Source organism: Ruditapes philippinarum, unplaced genomic scaffold (assembly GCF_026571515.1).
Source record: "Ruditapes philippinarum isolate M1 unplaced genomic scaffold, ASM2657151v2 ctg6116_1_1_1_1, whole genome shotgun sequence".
In the NCBI taxonomy this organism is placed as follows: Eukaryota; Metazoa; Mollusca; class Bivalvia; order Venerida; family Veneridae; genus Ruditapes; species Ruditapes philippinarum.
The window spans coordinates 19,917-40,223 of NW_026857527.1; the positions used below are offsets into that span (position 1 = coordinate 19,917).

Below are 20,307 nucleotides of genomic sequence, written 5' to 3' on the forward strand. Positions count from 1 at the left end.
CCTTTAAGTTAAAGTGATGGTCTAAATAAGTTTTCCAAATTTCACAGCAGTTTATGAGAGTGACCAGTAAAAAGCCAAAATCAAGACATATCACTGACAGCAATCATTCCTCTCCATATCTGCTTGTTTTGTTAACAATTGAAGGCTGTACAACTCCAACCAAGGTATGTAACTTAACAGATCTGACAGATGTTTGTCAATAAAGAAAGGCTTATGAGCAAGTATTAAAATCTTCGCATAGGTGACCTTGTCGTCAAAGTTAGAGGACAATACAAGGTATCTACCAGATAAAATTGTTAGGAGAAACTATAGGGAGGTAAGATGGAACAACATAATGACAGACGGGCAACTGTATGCCCCTAGAGGAGCATAAAAACTAGAGTGGCAAGTTAATTTATGGCTACATCCAAAGAAATTCTAAACCAGAACAGGAATATTTGACTATTTTGGATATTACAAAGCTTATCTTCAGATGTTATCTACATCTCTACAATATTTAAAACAGGTTTACTATTGCAGAATATATTTTATTATTACATGTACTACTTTTTTTTCTTCTTTTTTTTTTTTGGGGGGGGGGGGGGGAGGGGGGTAAGGGGAGGTGGATTTGTAACCATTTAGGCATGTGTTGGAAGTTAAGTAATACTATAACTACTTTTAAATAGCAAATGAAATTTATTAAGAAAGAATTACAAACATAAAAAAAATCATTAAGTATAATCAATACAGAAAACTACTACTGGCATGCGAGCAGTTCCCGTACAGAAGCAGTACCCGTATTTTTTCGTTTAAACGCTTGATTTTTTTCTTGCATTCTTCAAAAATTGATATAAAATCAAGCAGATGCATAAACGACACAAAATCTAAGTGTCAGCTCGACAGTACGTATAAAAAAATTTCATTTTAAATCACTTTCACCTGTGCGTTGTCAAAACGCGACCTTGTTAACTTTGGGGGATTCCGACTTCGCGCGCATGGGCACACATACTTACATGTGAGGCCTCTTAAAGGGTTATCCACTTGCACCACCTATATACAGATAAGTAGGCAGTGCGACGAAAATCTGTTTAATTATCAGAATTTTGATCTATATTACTATATTAAATAATTTTAGGGCTTTACTGAGTAAAATTTCATGCATACAAGGATGCCATTGCATGTGAATGCGTTGGGGGTAATGGTACCAGGTAATAGATATCAGCGTTTAGTCTATGCTCTAACTCCTTAATTACATCTATTTACCTCTGGGATAATGGTCTCTACAACAATTATAAATAAAAAAATAGGTCCGATATATAACAACATTGTACAATAATAATGGGTTATATTTTATGTACGGGAACTACTTCTCTTCATACAAAATAATGGATAATTTTGGTACCCCATATGAGGCCTCATAACTAAGAGTTATTCTGTGTTTAGAACATAATGGAATTTCCATAATATGTGTGAAGAGCCGAATTTTGATGTGTAACATTCATTTTTTGGTGAGTGAGCGTAATAGATAGTAATATTTAAATAACTACGATTTTTGTACGGGAACTGCTCGCATGCCAGTATATAATTTACAATAATAATTGGTACAGGTGATTTTCTTTTCCCTTATTTAAAACCTTTTACACAATCATGTTTGAAAGTAAGTGTTGTTATAAAAACTTGGACTAAATGAGGCTCCAATTCATTCCAAATAAACATACAATTTTTTTAATATAAAAAAATATTGACATTTTTGTAAATCCAGATACACAGAAATTTCAAAAAGTAATTTTTAATGACACACCCTGTTGATCAGCATAAACCATGGCAAACTTTGGGATATCATGTACAGTAAGTTGCAGAACACCATGAAAATCCCCATGGCATATGGAGGATACTTATATCCAATACCCAATGGCAGATGTTGGATATTTATTAATAAAACCCCATGGCTAATGATACATGTTTAATAACTCCATGGTATACTGAGGATAGTACCCCATGGCAAATAATGCATATTTATTAACAATAACCCATGGCATACTGAGAATATTTATATCCAATAGCCCATGACAGATGTTGGATATTTAAGGATAATGCCCCATGGTAAATGGTGCATATTTATTCACAATACCTCATGACAAATGGTAGATATTTATGACAAACTAGTTATTTGAAAATAATAAGCCAATTTTGGTAAATTGTGGACATTTATGAACTATAAAGTTATAAACCATGGTAAATTATATGGGTATTTATGAACAGTAGGCCATGACACATTGTTGATCTTTATGAACAATAAGCCATGGCACAGGTTGGGGCAAGGGTCTCAGAGAATTGCTGGCATACAGAACACAAACTTGTCTTGATAAGTTGCTGGGACAATGGATTTTCCCCACCTGTAATTATAAAACAGAACAAGTATAAAACAGAAAGGGAAATAAAGGCAGCTCACCTGGAGCTCTGAAAATAAGTTGAAACATCATGATCATAAACATTATTATAGTGTTATTCTTAGCTTACTAGTTTTGCCTGATTCTTTATTATTTTAGATGTTTTTAATCAATATCAAATCTGCCTAGTTACTACTTGAAACTATTTTCAGATGTTTCAAAGTTCTTACATCATCAAAGTAACAACCCTTTGTTAGCCACACACAGTTATCTCCCATAATGTCAGGGGAAGCAACTGCAGGCCTCAGATACAATAAGGTTGTATGTTTAGCTTCATAAATCAGGGTCTCTCACTGTTACAGTCTCAGGGAGTCAGGCCTAAATTTCTCACTTATTTACTAACTGTATTCAGGGTCTTTCAAACAGAATTTGAAAGACTCTGTTGTGGTCTCAATTTGTTTCAGAAACATGCACTTTAGTTGTCTAACTTTTCCTCTAACAAAAAAATTGATTATTGCTCAAATTAGTTCAAGGGTTGACATGAAATAGTATTTTATTTTGCAAACTCCTACAAACAAACATTATCATTCTAATCTGAAAGGTGACCTAACATTCGTCATTAAGAATGTGCAATTAGTAAATTTAACTTTTTGTTTGGAAGAACCTGGGCTGAATCATAAGCTTAAATCAAAGTCATTGGAAAATCAATTTCAGGGTACATGTTTAGTCCAACTAATTAGACTTGTCAAAGAAACATCAAGATAATTTTGGATGGGCAAGGTCTCTTTCTAAGGTGTAACGGTTTGACAGTATGAAAAAAGTCTGTAGAATGGGTCAAACTGTTAACGCGGAATTAATTAAGACTAGGTATGAATTATACTTACAGAACATGTTAGGACAGGTTTCACCTCTGCCCGCTGTATTTGTCAATGCACATAAAATCTTTGGAGCAAAACTAAGAACTTGATCTGAAAAAAAGGGTTGAAATTGTCATTTATAAGAGAGATTTGATTTAATAAATATTATATTACAACAGTCTGATGGCTTGTGGTTAGAATCAAAACACAAAGAGCAAAGATGTGGTTGATAAAGCAGTATGTATTAATTAGCACCTTAAGACAAGGTAAAAATGTATCAAAATAACTTTTTCTGACATAAACTGCAATGCAGGAGTGTAATAATTACACCGATGTAATAACATTTTGATGTGATGTCATTTGCGTTATATGTAAACATAGCATCTTTATAACAGTTTACCGTTCTTATCTTATATATGTGATAAATTGAATATTATATTCATGCACATTCAATACTAAATTCATTGAACTCATTGAATAAAACAATGTTATACTCGCCAGAGGCTCAACTTATAATATGATTTTATTCAATTTGTTTAATAAATATTCATTCAATATCCCCTATGTATAATAACAAGAATAATTATGTAATTATGGAGAAAATCAATTGTGTTGTGTTGACTTTGGTAGCTTTAACTTTTACGATGTTAAAAAACTTAAATGGATTTGTCCATCTTCCAATCAAAACCAGATAATTTTGAAGAAAAATTTCAAATTATGTAATTTGATTGAACATTGAACAGTGCAGACCATGATCAGATGTTATAGATGTGCCCTATGATCATAGTCTGCACTGATTGTATAGATAGATTCAGCTTCTGCCAGCAGGCAGGGGGTATATACCCAAAAGACAGTCATATGAATAAACTTTTGATCTAAAATTATAGGAGCATATCAGCTTTAATGAGACCTCATGGATTAAAATAGATGAGATGATTGCAAAATGCATTAATGATAATTCTATGTTGCTTAATTTGTAAACTGAACTTGTCCCAGTGCTTTGAATTTTGAATGACCATTGTTATCTTAAGTGGTCAAACAACATATGCTTCAACTTAAACCAACAAACAGTTTAAAGTATGATTAGACAGACAGACAGACAGACATGCTTGCCAATATTATGCCAGCGTAAGGTTTCACATGATCTATACTGGTTGCACATGCAAGCCAATGTCATTGCAAGCATTCAAAGTATGATGTGGTATTCTTTCAAAGAAATTCAGACATGAAAAACATACCTAGAATTCCATTATTATATCCTTTATAGTCAGTAGTACCTGAAAAATAAAGTAAACAATGATTTAACTATTTACCATATCAATTTTATTGTTTAGGAGAAAAAAATGAAAGATACCTATACACAAATTGTAAAGTTTACATTAACTAATGTTTAACCCTTTATCCCCTTTAATATTTTAAATGGACTTGTCCATCTTTCAATTTGGACAAAACCTGAATCATCATATATAGGGGAAACGTCAAATTAAGTACTCAGATGAAATAGCTAACAGAACTTTGCAGATCATTATCCGACGGCACATGTGTTGGCAAAGGTCACATGGGTAGTCATTAAATTAGTCGATGCCAGAAGAATAAGATTTATATCATTTTTTGTTGAGTGACTTTTAATTGTCTTTTTTGTATTAAACAGTTTTCCCAGTGCTTTGACTAATTTAGTAATACAACTGAAATTTTAATCTAGCAGTCTGCTTTTGGCACGCATTCAGGATAACCAGTTTGACCTTAACTGGGCTCACAGCCATGTTTCAAGTTTCAAAAACATTCTCCAATCTACTAACACTTGAATTATGTACAAGCAACTTGTATGAGTTACTTTTCTTTTCTTTTCTATTCTGTGTTACCTCATGCTGTCATGTATATATTGTGCATGTCTTGAGAGAAATAAAAATATTGTATTGTATTGTATTGTATTGTATTGTAATGTAACTGACATTTTTTTAGGTCTTTTTCATTATTAGAAGATCTAGCTGACTCTTTCAGTTCAAAATTAATTAATATCATAAACCATCATAACAATCAAGTTACCTTGTTGGTTACAGTATCTGTCAGTAAGGACATTATGGTTCACAGTGTTAGCATGGTCACACACTACCTGACTAACAACACCTTGTGATTCAACATCTGAAACAATAAATGTTGTTTTTTATTGAAAGAAATATCAATGAGTATTAGAATAAATTATAATAATAATAATACCAGTAGAGGGGAAAATATTAGTATTTGAGAATTAATAATTAAATAAAATAAATACCAATATACGACTAAATATCACCTTAAACAGGAGATTAATTTTGTACTTTGCTACAATTACATGAATATGATGTAGGGGACAATCCACATAATGACTAGTATAGATCTTATTGTTTTAAGGGCACATATTGCCTCAGAAATAAAATTTTCTTTCTTTAGAAAAAAACAAACATAAGTTTATGTTTAAATAGTGGTTTTTGAGCATGTTACTGAGGCTTTTAACCTGAAAAATAGTAGCTCTGAATGTGGAATTATTTATCATAAAGGTAGCAAAATGTAAACAAAGTAGTTTTTTGTCTTCCATACAAAATACTTAATCACTATAACTGTATTAATTTCCAGAAAACAACAGAAGCAAAATATGATTCAGTTAATTGGTAAATGAGTAACTATAACACTCTGGAGACCAAATACAATTTTTTTTTAGAAATGAAATAAAAGCCTGTCTGGGAAATAATAGGCCTTTAAATAAAGAGTTAATTTTAAAGTATTTATAAGTGTGAAAAAAGTGTCATACCTGTTAGGTTCATCAATGGAGCAGCTGTTGTTGATACTATACCTGAACTTACAGTTGTTACTTTTGGTGTGTTAGTTGTTGAAAAGGAAGATGTGCTTGTAGTTGAGGGTGTGCCTGTTGCTGTTGTTGATAATGTTGACGTTGTTGTTGATGGGGATTGTGGTGGTGATGATGATGTTGAGGGTGTAGTTGTTGATGGTGTTGTTGTTGTTGATGATGATGTTGAGGGTGTTGTCATTGTTGTTGTTGTTGATGATGATGACGGCATTGAGGTTGTTGTTGTTGAGGGTGTTGTTGTTGTTGAGGGTGTTGTTGTCGATGATGTTGCTGTTGATGATGATGTTGTTGAGGGTGTTGTTGTTTTTGTTGAGGGTGTTGTTGTTGTTGTTGTTGAAGGTGTAGTAGTTGAGGGTGTTGTTGTTGTTGAGGGTGATGTTGTTGTTGTTGTTGATGATGATGTGGAGGGTGTTGAAGTAGTTGTTGTTGTTGTTGTTGATGTTGTTGTTGTTGTTGAGGGTGTTGTTGTTGTTGAGGGTGGTGTTGTTGTTGTTGAGATGGTGTTGTTTTAGTACTTGTTGAAGATGAAAGCGTACTTGTTGTTGAAGAAGAAGCAGAAGGAGAAGATAAGGTTATTGTAGATGATTGGGTAGAAGTGACAGGTAAATTTTCTTTGCACTGACAGTGAGATTCAGGGCACTGTCCACTACGTGTACATGACAACTGGCACCAGGAATCCATCCCTGAAATATATGTGATTAATAGAGCATGGGAGGATAAAAACAGTTAAGTAAAAGTTATAGTATAGCAACAAGACTGTAAAAATATCTTGACATCGAGGACGGGAACATTTTCTTTAGAGTAAACCCGAAGTGCAGTCCCAGGCTATGATAATTCAACATAACTGTCAAGTTCTATATACTATAATTGTTTTAAAGCATGATGAAAAGAAAGAAGAATGTTGATTAGACATAAAAAAATAATTTATATTATTTCTCCCCTTGATAATTATATTATTTCTCCCCTTGATAAATTCAATTTGCTGCACGGTCCTCGGTAACTTTTAATGGTACATGTAAATGACTAAATTTTGATTTTTCTTATTGTAAACCTCAAAACTTGAGAGCCAATCAGAAATATGGTGCATGTTCCTAATTGGTGGGATGACCACTGGTCAACACAGAAAAATCATTGCTGTAAAGAATTATGATGTGCTAGTATTATGCTAACTGTTGTTTGATTAGGACTTTTTAATCACACATAGAAAAATATGGATTTTAAAATTTATTTTAATGAAAACATGAATTGAGTATTTTCTCAGGGAGTTAAATAAATTGATAAAAATTATGAGAGTTACTACACAGGAAAATTAAGCACAGGATGTGCCTCAAATTATTATTATAAAAAATGATTAAAACATTTAACGGCACATTATGCCTCAAAAACAAATGATTTGTTTTCTTCTTTAGATTACAGCAAGGTCTTTCAACGCCTTTTTACTATAAATCATTATTAAAAACAATAATTTTTATGAGTCAATAAAATCATAAAATTGCTGAAATAAACTTTTCAAAAGCCAAATAAAAGATTTAGAATCAGTTTGGTTTCCATTACTTTTTTATGTCAGTTGTACAATTTTTGATGTAACTATAAAAGGTAAAGGTCTTGTTTATTATGGTGTCACCCTTACTGAAAGGGCCAGCCATTTCTGACTTACGAGACACCTTTTGCTTGCACACCATGTTACCTCCCAACTCCAACCACTATGCCAGGTGCCAGGCGGATAGAAATTGGTAAGCATTCATTTTAACTACCTTGCAGCTCACAAAGCGGCCATTTCGGAACAAGTCCCACGAGAAACATTCATCCTTCAATTCACGCTGCCCGTGGGGCTTGAACCTTGGACCTCCCGATCCCAAAGATAGATGCCTTAACTACTATTCACAGATGTCTCCCTATACCAGCTTCTTGTATTTATAATATGATTACTTTAATAAACTAATGATTTGAATGAAATTTCAATCATGAATATTATTACGTACCAGGAACGCCTGACCAAATTACTGAAGCTTCCCATTGTAGACAACTGGTTCCCAGATTGTTGGCAGATACTGTTGTCACTGTGGCTGTTGTTTCTGAATAAGACAAGATTATAATTATTATACTTTATAATAATCCTTAACAAAATCAAAGTACTGAAAGTACTGGAAACCAGCAAAGCATTAGTCTAAGAGTTTGAATAACAATTTTGTGTATTAAAAATATGGTGGTGAGCAAATGTATATGATGAAATTCAACCACAATTTCAATTGAGATCATGTATAAAAGCCCTGGATTTTCAGATATTTGTTGAATGGGAATTTGCCTCATTTTCAAACGTTTCTAACAGTCTGCTTCAGATGGAAAATTGCCTCATTTCCAAATGTTTAAATTTAGTAATTTCATAATGTTCATACTTTTCACTTAATTTCAGCAATGTAATTTATGTATGTGACTTTTTTTGGCTGAATTTTATGGTATACACACTTTCTTGCTACTGTCATTATTCATTGAAATGTTTCCTACTAAAATACAACCTCTGCAGAAAGTGTCCCTCTGTTAAGCAATAGCCTCTTTATAACAGTATCATTTCTTCTTAAAGAAATGATTCACAATAAATTGCCACCCTTCTAGAGCAATACCTCTCTTCAACAACCAAAATCTTTGTCTGCCAGAGGGTGTTGCTCTTGAGGGGTTATACTGTATTTTATCACAACAAAAGTCACACTTGTTACATAAATTACATTCGTAATAGACTTCATATATACAATTATTTTTTTATGAATAATTTCATTATTGGTATGCGTTTGATTTGCCAGACTAAAATAGAAAGTATATGTACATGTAGGTTGGTGGAAAATTGTAACCACCTTTTGAAATGTTCCTCATTTTGAAATGAGTTTTTTTTATTGAAACCAGCTGTATTTAAGATTTGCTGACTAACAATCAATTTTACTATTTAAAAAGGTCATTACAAATCATGTACAATCGTCAAGTCATTTAGTCATATTGGTGACTCAACTACATGTACTACGCCAAAAAAGTAACAGTGAGTCATTTCAAGTATTTGAAGGAGTCACCAATTCAAGTACTGAATTAGTAGCAAATTATACATATCAAGTGTTTTGTATTGAATAAAACACCAGTTTGTTTACACAAGTAAACTTTGGAATCAAGAAGGCCCTTCAAGAAGGTCCCTCAAAGACAATGAAAGTAAATACTGCAGACTTGATTTGAATTAGACTGGAATAAGTTCTGACATTGTATTTCAATTAGTGATTAAATTATGTGTATATTAAAGTGTTGAAAATAACAAAACAAAAATTATATATGTGTAAAATAATAATTACGACTATATAAATACATATAAACATTGTATTACATTTTCAAAGTACCCTTGTATAAAAAGTGAAATTCATATATTATGTACTTACTTTAAATCAGCAAGCCTCCAGATTCATGTTAATTTTCATGAAAATTTGGAAATGCATTTAAAAGTAAAATATGTTGAAGTTAACTAATAATGTAAAAATTTCTCAATCAGCACAACTGTTAAGGCACATATGTTTTTTTTTTTATGAAAAGCTCAATGAATGCATTAACATCTGAATAAAAAGTCAATTTATTTAAAGATTTTATTAAATATTGCCAATTTTCAATTGGTTAATACAGGTCTAAATTTTCTTAATTTGAAAGGCATGGGCTGTCCTGTGAGGCAGTGACAAAAATCTACAAACAAGAGCTGTCGGTAGGACAGCACGCTCGACTATTCTAAGTGCTTGATAGTAAAAGAGCCTTAATAATGTAAAATATTCTAAGTTCACAAAAGGGCTAATTTTTTTTATAAAATATAAAATTGTCCCAAAAAAGGCACAAACCCTTCAGTAGTAATGGAGATAACAGCTTACAAGCAAAACTTTACCATGAATTTTTTAAGTTGAAAAAGGGAAGAAAAATCAGCCTAAATGCAAGATAGAATTATGGATCTTTGTCAGTGACCTACAATTCTGACCCTAAATGCATATGTGAAGTTTTAAATAAATATCTTTAATAGTTATTGAGATATGTAAAACTTGCATGTAAACATTAACCAAGATACTAAGTAGAAAAGGGGATATGAATCAGCCTTAATGCAAGATAGAGTTATGGAACTTGGTCAGTGACATACAATTATGACCCTCAAATTATGACCCTAAGTACATGTGTAAAGTTTCAAGTAAATATCTTTGAAGACCTTTAACCAAAATCTCTAAGTTTCAAAGGGGCAAATAATTCTGCAAATATTGCAGACAGAGTTATGCAATTTTGCAAAATGATGTACATTGTTACTATAAAAAAGTATTGTAAATTTCAATTGAATATCTCAAGCAATAATTGAGATATTTGACTTTACAAAAAAACTTTAACCAAAATTTCTAAGTTTCAAAGGGGCATAATTCTGTCAATATTGTAGGCAGAGTTATCCAACTTGTCAATCTGATGTACCTTGTTACTATAAATAAGTATTGTAAGTTTCAATTGAATATCTCAAGCAATAATTGAAATATTTGACTTTACAAAAACTTTAACCAAAATTTCTAAGTTAAAAAGGGGCATAATTCTGTCAATATTGTAGGCAGAGTTATCCTACTTGTCAATCTGATGTACCTTATTACTATAAATAAGTATTGTAAGTTTCAATTGAATATCTCAAACAATAATTGAGATATTTGTCTTTACAAAAAACTTTAACCAAAATTTCTAAGTTAAAAAGGGGCATAATTCTGTCAATATTGTAGGTAGAGTTATCCAACTTGTCAATCTGATGTACCTTATTACTATAAATAAGTATTGTAAGTTTCAATTGAATATCTCAAGCAATAATTGAGATATTTGACTTTACAAAAAACTTTAACCAACGCAGACGCCGACGCGGACGCTGACGCCGACGCCGACGCCGGGGCGACTACAATAGCTCTCATATTCTTCGAATAGTCGAGCTAAAAATCACTGGAAATAGCATAAAAGCTTATGTTGGATAGGAATATCAATATAATCTGTAAATTAAAGCTATGAGTAGGTTTGATTGTTGGGAAATGATATATAAGAATTGTTTTTGTTTTATTTTTAGTTGGTAAAGTAAGAAGGTATACACAGTGAAAGCAAGGTGTGAGGGGTACCACCTGAAAGCATTGCATACCTTCTATCTCTGGACATGTACAATGACTTTCAGGACATTTGTCTGGATCATTGCCTCCTGCACAATTACTCTGACACCATTGGTCCATTCCCGCAACAGATATCCAATCAGAAGTTGGGGTACATTCATTACTGGTACCTAACCTATCTGTTTGTTGATTGGCTTCCCGCTTGCTTACAGAGCTTGAGCCTGGAAAATGTACACTACAGTCAATATTCATGAAGATACTTTCTTATTACAAAATTGATACTTTTATGGTATTTGCATAGATGTTAATTTTCAGTAGTTTGATGCTTATTGGCATGACATTTGCCAAGTCTGTTCTCTTATTGCCCCTCAATATATGAACCCATCAAAAACATCTTCATGATTTCACTTGACTTAATTAATTAATTGAATGTTTTTGTGAAGATAAAAATGTACTGAGAAAATGATCACACAATTTAAAGTCCCATTGTGCCTCAGAAATTGTTTTATTTTTATTTTTTTAAAGCTTTTTTAATTTTGGTGTACCATATCTCTTTTATCTGTTGCTTTTTAGTAATAGTGGTACAGTTACAGTGAATTAATGTTTTGTATGGAAGTCAAAATACTACTTTGTTAACATTTTGCCGCTTAAAATTTTGACAAATTATTTTAAATCTATTGCTCCTTTTTACAGGTAACATTGAATATCTAACAATTCTCTAACACCATTATCTAAACATAATGAAATTCATGTTTGTTTTCTAAGGAAGTAAAAACTTTCTTTCTGCGGCATAATGTGCCTAAGATTAATGCATTTTTCACAAATGTTATCTTGATATAAGAGCACATGAAAAAGATATAAAGTATTTCTTACAGAATTCACTGTAGCATGAAGGGAAAGTATTCTGTATACCATCACAGAATGATGACATCATCGTCATAGCAACAGAGACTATCAGTCTGTCAGGGGCACCTGCAAATTTTAAATTTATAAAATAATTTATTATAGGGAAATGACAGCTATAGAATACTTTTGATAAGGATACATAATGACATGAATAGTCTATAGCCTAATAAATAGCTTGTTGGGCTTAAATTATTAAGCTCTTTTATTGTTAATTGAAGGCAGTAAGTTTGTCAATTCTATGATTTTTTTTATATTTTGATAAGAAAAAACAACACAAATGATATAGAAATCTTACAAAAGAGTTGTAGACAAGTTAGATCTTGTTTAGAACAGTATGCACAGAACACATCAGACATATCCTGAAGCTTGCTCTCCTTGCTCCCTTCGTATGGTGTCTCAATGGAGTCATAATCTACAATACAGAGTATGGTGTCCATGTAGTTACATCATTTAAAACATTAATATTACATTACAATATACATGTTACATAGTGCTATAGCTAAGCAGTTAAAAAACAGAATAGAACATTATTGTTTCTTTGAATTTTAAATAAGATTTAAACATAATTTATCATCTTATGATCTATACATGCATAATACATTGAAGAAAAATCATGTCAAATAAATCATTATAAATAAATATCATTCACATAACTCAGAGGGTATAATACTATGTTGACTAACAAATAAATACATTAAACATTTGGCATGCATCATTAGTAAATTCTCTTGTAGCATATTAATTTCTTGGATTTTAAGAGCACAAATTTGTCATTGTCTTGTGTGAGTCACAGATCTTAGATAAAATATACAGCAAAGGAAGTAAGGAAATTGTTTTACTTACATCCTGGACAAAAATTACTTGTATCATTTCCTTGGCTAATGTCATATTCACAATTTGCCGAGAGAAAAAGTTTAGAATAAATGTTGACTGGCGATACTGAAACATGTAGAAACATATATCATATGTTAACATAAAGTATGATGAATCAAAAGTTAAAGTACATGTAATATAATAATATATAAAATTTTGTTAATTTAGATCACTATTGAAATGTACAACATGCACTGATCATATAAAGTGAAATAATAAAGACTACTCCATCATGCAAAGGTATTAATATAAGTGCTATGCTTCACAGTTTTCCATTCCATATATATTGTGATGTAAAATGATAAAATGCTTGTAAATTTGCTAAATAAAATATGTTTAAACTAACATACAGAATAATTATAATGTCATGTTAATAAAATACAAATATATTCATTTCTAACTGCAGAAAAAAAACCCTGTAGATTTTTTGTTGCATATTAAACACAACTCTATGAGAACATAAGTTTTATATAAATACAATGTATATAATAAATGTAATTTAAAATGTTATTTTTGTTTATTTCTGATACACACTTTTATGTAGGATAATTACATTATCAATATCTTTTTCATTTTTTTTTTTTTAAATCAATTATTCCTCCTTTTTTCATGAAATATTGGTGGTATCAGAAATCTTAGAATTAGAGGTAAAACATGAGGTGTAACATGTTAAAAATTTCAGTTCTCAAAAATGGTTGATGTGTATGTAATCCATTGCTATAGTTACAGAAAATTATTTTTCCAAAAAAGATATAATTTTGATAATGACTTCATATTTGTATAGCTTTTTAACATGTATGCATCATGTTCAACATTTTATCGTGACAAAATCAAACTAGATAATAATAAAATGCTACATTTGACATTAATTAAGACAGCATCTGCAAATAAAGAGAATAACTTTTAGCAGCAGATAAATAATATTTTAAGACATTGTTCACAATCTCTGAAAAATAAAGTAAACTCCATAACTTTAGTAATACATATACATATAATAGCAACACCGCTGAATATCACTTAAAATTACTGTATCAAAGATTGATAATTCTAACTTAGTTGTAAACATCTGAAATTGAAAGTAATGATTAATAAACACTTTATTATAATAATAAATTAGTTAAATAATTGTTTGAGAAGAAAAATTATTGGCACATCTATTATCATATTCATTGATATAGATTTAGAAAAAGGAAGATGGTTTGAGACATCTTGATCCATGCACTGCCATACTATGTGGGGTTGAATCATCTATTGTCCATGGAATTTACACATCTATCCATATAATGTAATATGGCACAAGTGGTCCATAAATTAAATATTCCATGAATCAACCAACAATAATCATGGTCCAAAATATATCCATAAATTGTTTGCTATTATGGACCAAAACTGGAACCTGATATTCTTATGTTCCAATATTGTCCATTCAGCCTTTAGAACTTTATTTGTGTGTAACTATGGCCATTGAAGAGTATATGTAGTCAATAAACATAGCTGATCAGTTGCAACATTTTATTTGTTGTCACATCTTGATTGTCTACAGACATCCTGAAAGATGAGAAAAAAACAACACAAACATAGAATTCAAAGCTATTCAATAATAACAACAGAAGTTATATCATTTTTTTATTTATTGATCTCTTAATGAACAAAACAACATTTTAGAAAAAAATCTGAAATTCATGTTCAGTTTAAATTTAAATAAAACAAAGGAAAGGAAATTGTCTGTATATATCATGTTTAATCTTTAAGGTGATTAAAATATTGTTACATTAGAACTTGAATCTGAACATGTATTATTTTGTTGCTGCTCAATGTTATAATTTTGATGTTTAGAAATCCCTCAAACATTATAATAATGGTCAGTTCTAAATGTAAAGCCAGATAAGTCCATTCAACATATTCAGCAGGCCCAGTATGGCTTAATGCAATTTACAACTAAAACAAGAAATTGTACTCACCCTTAAACTTATAAAGATAAGAAAAAAATGATTTACTACCACATTTTGCCTCTGCTTCTATCCATATATTAATATCCCTCTACTCAAGGGAAGTAATTAAATTTCTGAGCAGCTTGGCATCCTACTATCTAAGTACAGGTAACTAAACACAATATCTCTGGACAACTAATATAATTATCTCCATTCAAGGGCAGGTAACTTCATCTCTAGGCAGCTTTCTCTCTTCAAGGGCAGGTAACTACATTTCATCTATCCATGTTCAGGTTATTTTGGCAGAGTCCTGGAGCAGTATATCTCTCATTTCAAAGGTATGTAACTTACATCTCTGGGCAGCCTAACAGTCTCTCCAAGAGCTGGTCAATATATTTATCTCTGAGCACAGCTTATCCCCCTTTCAGAAGCAGATAAACTTCATCTTTGAGCAGCTTATCCCTCTATTCAAGGGCAGGTAATCTACATATTTGAGCAGCAAATCTCCCTAGGTACAAATAATTTCATTCCTGGGAACCTAAAAGAAACCTTGTTTTAAAAAAGTTTGAGAGAATCTTTAGCGTTTCACAGAAACTGTGAGCATTATGTATTAATCCATAAAATCATCTAACTCAGGTGATCAATAATTTCATATCCTTCTAGGTGCATAACTTCCTCTCTACCCTCACAAATTTGAGATAATTTTTAGAATTAAGTTCATCAATCCAGTAAAAAAAATATGCATATTTTGATTCATCAATAATTATATCTTATATGAACATTTTAGAGCAGAAACGTATTGAATTCTCTATATGACCAATTAGTATGCATGTATCCTGTATTATGGATGACCAGATTATGGCCACAGGGACATATAGTTGAAACTAACCATGACTAGATACAAGCCCCTGATAACATCTTTTTTATGGTTTTTATCACAGCCTGACTTCACTAGGGTAAAGGACCTTTCAAATCTTGATAAGAACAAAAACACTACAGTATAACATTAAATTTGTCTTCCCCAGGCAAATAAGTAGCTGGCAAAATTACTAATTCTTAGCCAATCTTAAAGCTGCATGCCTCCAGATGAACCAAAATATTTGAAGAAAATAAAATTTAAAGAAAAAAAAAATATTCTAAGATTTTAAGAAAAGTAAGAAGATTCAATATTTAAATAACATTTTACATTTTTAATGCCATTAATGACTGATTTTGCAGTATTTATCACCATATTTCTACTGTGTATTCTTGTATATTTTATTGGTAATTTATGTGGATTGTGACACTGCCGTTTGCAATATGAAAATTATTTTCTTTGTTCACTTTACAATGTTTTACTTTTAGATACATTTTTAAAATTTTCATGAAAAAACTATGAATTTGTAGGCATGCTGCTTTAAAGAGGCTCACATTACATGAGACAATTACAAAGTTTTTCTTCCTTTTTCTTTTAAAATTTTGAAAAGGTTCTTTGATCGTCAACATAATTATGGGGCAGTTATCAGCTATGGGCAAGTTTTAATCTTAAAAAGTGTGTAAAAAAGTGTATATATAATCACTTCTGTGGATTTGACTCTCATATGGGACATTGTATTTTCATACAGGTCCATAAAGAAACTAAAATTCCAGTTAGCTTAACCCTTTACCTCATATATATGTGAAACAATTCACTTTTGACCCCCTCCCCCTTGTTAGGACTCAAATAATGAAAAAATGTCCTATTTAGGCCCCAAACACTTGTTTTCATTGAGAAATGTGGTGAGAAATTTAAGTGATCACTTTTTTCGGCGCCAGCCCCTATCAGAAAGATACATCAGGGGGGTGTGAGAGGGGGGATGTGCCCCCTTAGGAGTTTGAAGGGGGGGGCATCGCCAAGAAGATTTTGGACCTGTGAGTGGCAAAAACTGACCTCAAGTCAATCAAAAGGTAACGTGTAACTAATGTTGAAAAGCCTTTGACTTCATTTCAATCCATTTAAGAAGTTGCAGCACTTTGAAATCAGTTTAGATGGGAAAAAAATCAACACAAAATAGTGATTTTGAGATGTCCCCTCATTGCCATGGTAACAGAAAATTTAGGATACAAATGGTCCAGTCTACATTTGTGCCAAGTTTGATGAATATTGAAGCATATTTTATAGTTTCATAGCAATTTGAACTTGTAACAGGAGGTTTTTCAATGGAAACAGCCATTATTCACAAAATGCTCATGCAGTAATGGATTAAAGATGTTTATAGACATATAGGTACAATTAAAACTGTTCAATAGAATTTCTATAAACTTGGCAACCGGTGACACCCAATTTTTTTTTCTGTCATTATATTCTTACAATATTTCTGTAATTATATTCTTACAAGTTTTAAAGATTAAAGAAATTTTATTAAACAGTTTTAATTCTGCCTATAATGTCTATATGAAAACTCAAGAAAACAACTTTAAAGTTATCAATGTTTCATCATGAAATGCAGGCAAAATCTATACAAACAAAATGTTAAACTTGTCAGACAATAAAATCAACATGAAAACATTAGTCATATGCAGATTTTTATCAAACTTTATCCAGGTCTGTTTATTGTCACGATTTTTAGCCCTAAAGGTATACCAGTAAGCATCAACAAATATGAAATATTTTTTCATATAAGAAAAGAGAAAGAAAGTGGAAAAGGTTATAACTGTATAGGTTACAGAAGTAGAATAGTTTAAAAAAATATTATATATCATTGACACTTTGCCGTGATTAAAATTAAAAGTAGAGGTCCCTTCATTAATAGCCTTAGAATATAATTATGTATTACCGTACCTAATTAACTAAGTTTTATTACAATATCCTTCATTCATTATCTATTAAACTGTCTACCTGCTTAGCTAAATAGGGAAAGCATCGGATTAGAAATTCAGTGGTCACTGGTTTCAGGTGCGATTACTGGTTTGAGGCCTGGTCTAAATGGTCATTTGTCTCTCACCTCTGATTCAGAAGTCAAGTGGGATTAGTAGAAGGGCAGTCACTTGGAGAAAAACTGCTTATCACTGGTTATAGTTAATATCCTGGAAAATTGGTTATCACTGGTTATAGTTAATATCCAGAAAAATTGATTCTCACTAGTTATAGTTAATATCCAGGATAATTGGTAATCACTGGTTATAGTTAATATCCAGGAAAATTGGTTATCACTGGTTATAGTTAATATCCAGGAAAATTGGTTATCACTGGTTATAGTTAATATCCAGGAAAATTGGTTATCACTGGTTATAGTTAATATCCTGGAAAATTGGTTATCACTGGTTATAGTTAATATCCTGGAAAATTGGTTATCACTGGTTATAGTTAATATCCAGGAAAATTGGTTATCACTGGTTATAGTAAATATCCAGGAAAATTGGTAATCACTGGTTATAGTTAATATCCAGGAAAATTGGTTATCACTGGTTTTAGTTAATATCCTGGAAAATTGGTTATCACTGGTTATAGTTAATATCCAGGAAAATTGGTTATCACTGGTTATAGTTAATATCCAGGAAAGTTGGTTAGGTAGATTGACTGCCAAGATATGACCAAAAAATGTGTTAAAATTAGAGTTAAAACCAGAAAAACAAACAGTATGAAACCATTGAGTGCACAAATTATATAAAATCTAACAAGTAAGCTTGAAATGGTATTTCTATATTTCTGTTCAATTAGACTGGAAAGATAAAAACTGCATCTAAATTTCAGAAAAGCTTAGTCATTCCCAGGACCTCCATGTTCAAATGGTTAAGTTGTGGGTGTGAATACTTTTGGAGACTTTTGGATTCTATCAGGTGAAGAAACTATATAGCCAGCTTATGGAAAGCCAGGGATTTTAATCTTTGTGTGTATTCTTCAGGTGTGTAGGGGAACCAGAGCTCTTACTCCACCAGTAAAGCCAGTCAACAATCATCTGGATATGATCTTAATAGTGGGGGTGTGTCTATATACCCAACAAAACAAACAAACATTCCCCTCTGTGACAGATCACTATATTCCACATCCTGTACTAGATATTGTAACATCTTCATTTTTCCATTTTTTTGTTGCAAAAGCTGCTTAGGATAAAAATTCAGACCAAAACTGAAAGAAAAGACACAAGATTTTAATTTTAATCAATATTTCTATCACGTTCATTTCATGAAAGCTAGAAGCTTATTAGGATCTGCTTCATGACACTAACCTGTCCTGACTTAACAAGGGGCTCAAACCCAACCCAGAAACAGACACCTCAACCATAATTAGCCAATCGCTCAAACAACTTTTTATCCTTTTTCCCTTGCGAGTGTAGGTGGTGGGGGAGAAATCAAAACATAAACAGGTCAAGTCATGTTTCCAATTTTAATTTTTTATTTTTTTTTTTAAATTTCGAAGTAAAAAAAAGAAGAGGAACAAGACATATCACATATTAAGCAATATAAAAACAAAAACAATAGAAAATGTAATTCAATATGAAACTTTACTCCTCTTGTTTCATAAATCTATCATCTCTATAAGGTAGTTTTACTGTAATGCTGTCTCACCAAAAAAATTCTAACATCAGCCAATATTGTAATAAATCAGTCATTTCCTAACAGTTATTTTTCACAATTTTCAGTATTCAATACTTTTTAACCATATACAACTGGAATTTAGTACATAGCGATAAAGGATGAGTGATTGTAAATAATCTAAAGCCCAAGATTTTGAAGAAGAAAAAAAACTTTCTGGAAATAACAGATTTGCGATATTGGCCGATGTTAGATGTTTTTTAACAATAAAGCATTTCAGTAAGACTACCTTAATAAAGTATACATCTATTTTAAATCATTAATTTAAGACAACAATTTATTATCAATATCTAATTTGTCAAAAACTATGTGTACTTTTTATTCACTTATTTTAATGTCTTTTAGATATTGTACAATGCCATTCGATATGTTTTTGTACGCAGAAATATATCTGCATTTAACAAAATTTTCAAACTTCAAAAACTTAATAATTTTAACAAACTGTATGTAGATAATGAACTTTCACTGTTTTGAATCTGGTACATTCCATTTTTATTAATTCTAGGGATTTACCTATTAAAGTTCTAAAGTGAGTTGCTAACAGAATAGGCCCCGACCAGACTGTTACAACATGTAGGGTTTTTCTTTATATTGATTTTCTGTTTTAAAATAAAAATCTCGTATTGAGTAAATAATTTCACATTTCTAAGTCTAGTCGATCTCAATACATATCCATTACCCGTGTTTTTCCCTATATACACTTTTTTTATCTAGTCTTAGTGCTACATGTTTCTTCACAATAAGACAGTAAAAATTTGAAAAGAGAACAATGTCTTTCACAAGTCCCAAAATGATGCCTGAAAAAAAGCGGTTATGAACAAGTTGTTGAATTGTTCTTTTTTGTGA

General features: G+C 31.3%; 1 protein-coding gene across 2 annotated transcripts; it reads right to left on the reverse strand.

Moving 5' to 3' along the window:
• Positions 1–756: 756 nt before the first annotated feature.
• Positions 757–13,097, reverse strand: LOC132750086 (putative uncharacterized protein DDB_G0288537). 2 transcript variants are annotated; one of them, XM_060740025.1, is made up of 10 exons: positions 12,947–13,096; positions 12,399–12,515; positions 12,071–12,169; positions 11,230–11,418; positions 8,054–8,146; positions 6,608–6,754; positions 5,273–5,368; positions 4,465–4,503; positions 3,254–3,337; positions 757–2,375 (listed from the first exon to the last, which is right to left on the reverse strand). In XM_060740025.1, the coding sequence occupies exons 1-10, from the start codon at positions 13,059–13,061 to the stop codon at positions 2,266–2,268; spliced, it is 1,089 nt and encodes a 362-aa protein (XP_060596008.1). In that variant the 5' UTR covers positions 13,062–13,096; the 3' UTR covers positions 757–2,265. The 2 variants fall into 2 exon arrangements, with proteins under 2 accessions (XP_060596008.1, XP_060596007.1); XM_060740024.1 differs by lacking the exons at positions 757–2,375; positions 3,254–3,337; positions 4,465–4,503; positions 5,273–5,368 and having other exon boundaries at positions 6,207–6,754; positions 12,947–13,097.
• Between the last annotated feature and the right edge of the window lie 7,210 nt (positions 13,098–20,307).

What these genes read in the sequence shown, in the direction of transcription:
- LOC132750086 (XM_060740024.1), bottom strand. Translation starts at nt 13,061, where the DNA reads ATGTTTCTACATGTTTCAGTATCGCCAGTCAACATTTATTCTAAACTT. An exon ending in TACATGTCCAGAGATAGAAG is followed by an intron (nt 8,147 to 11,229) that starts GTATGCAATGCT and finishes TGTCTTATTCAG; the next exon opens with AAACAACAGCCACAGTGACA. An exon ending in AATTTGGTCAGGCGTTCCTG is followed by an intron (nt 6,755 to 8,053) that starts GTACGTAATAAT and finishes CATATATTTCAG; the next exon opens with GGATGGATTCCTGGTGCCAG.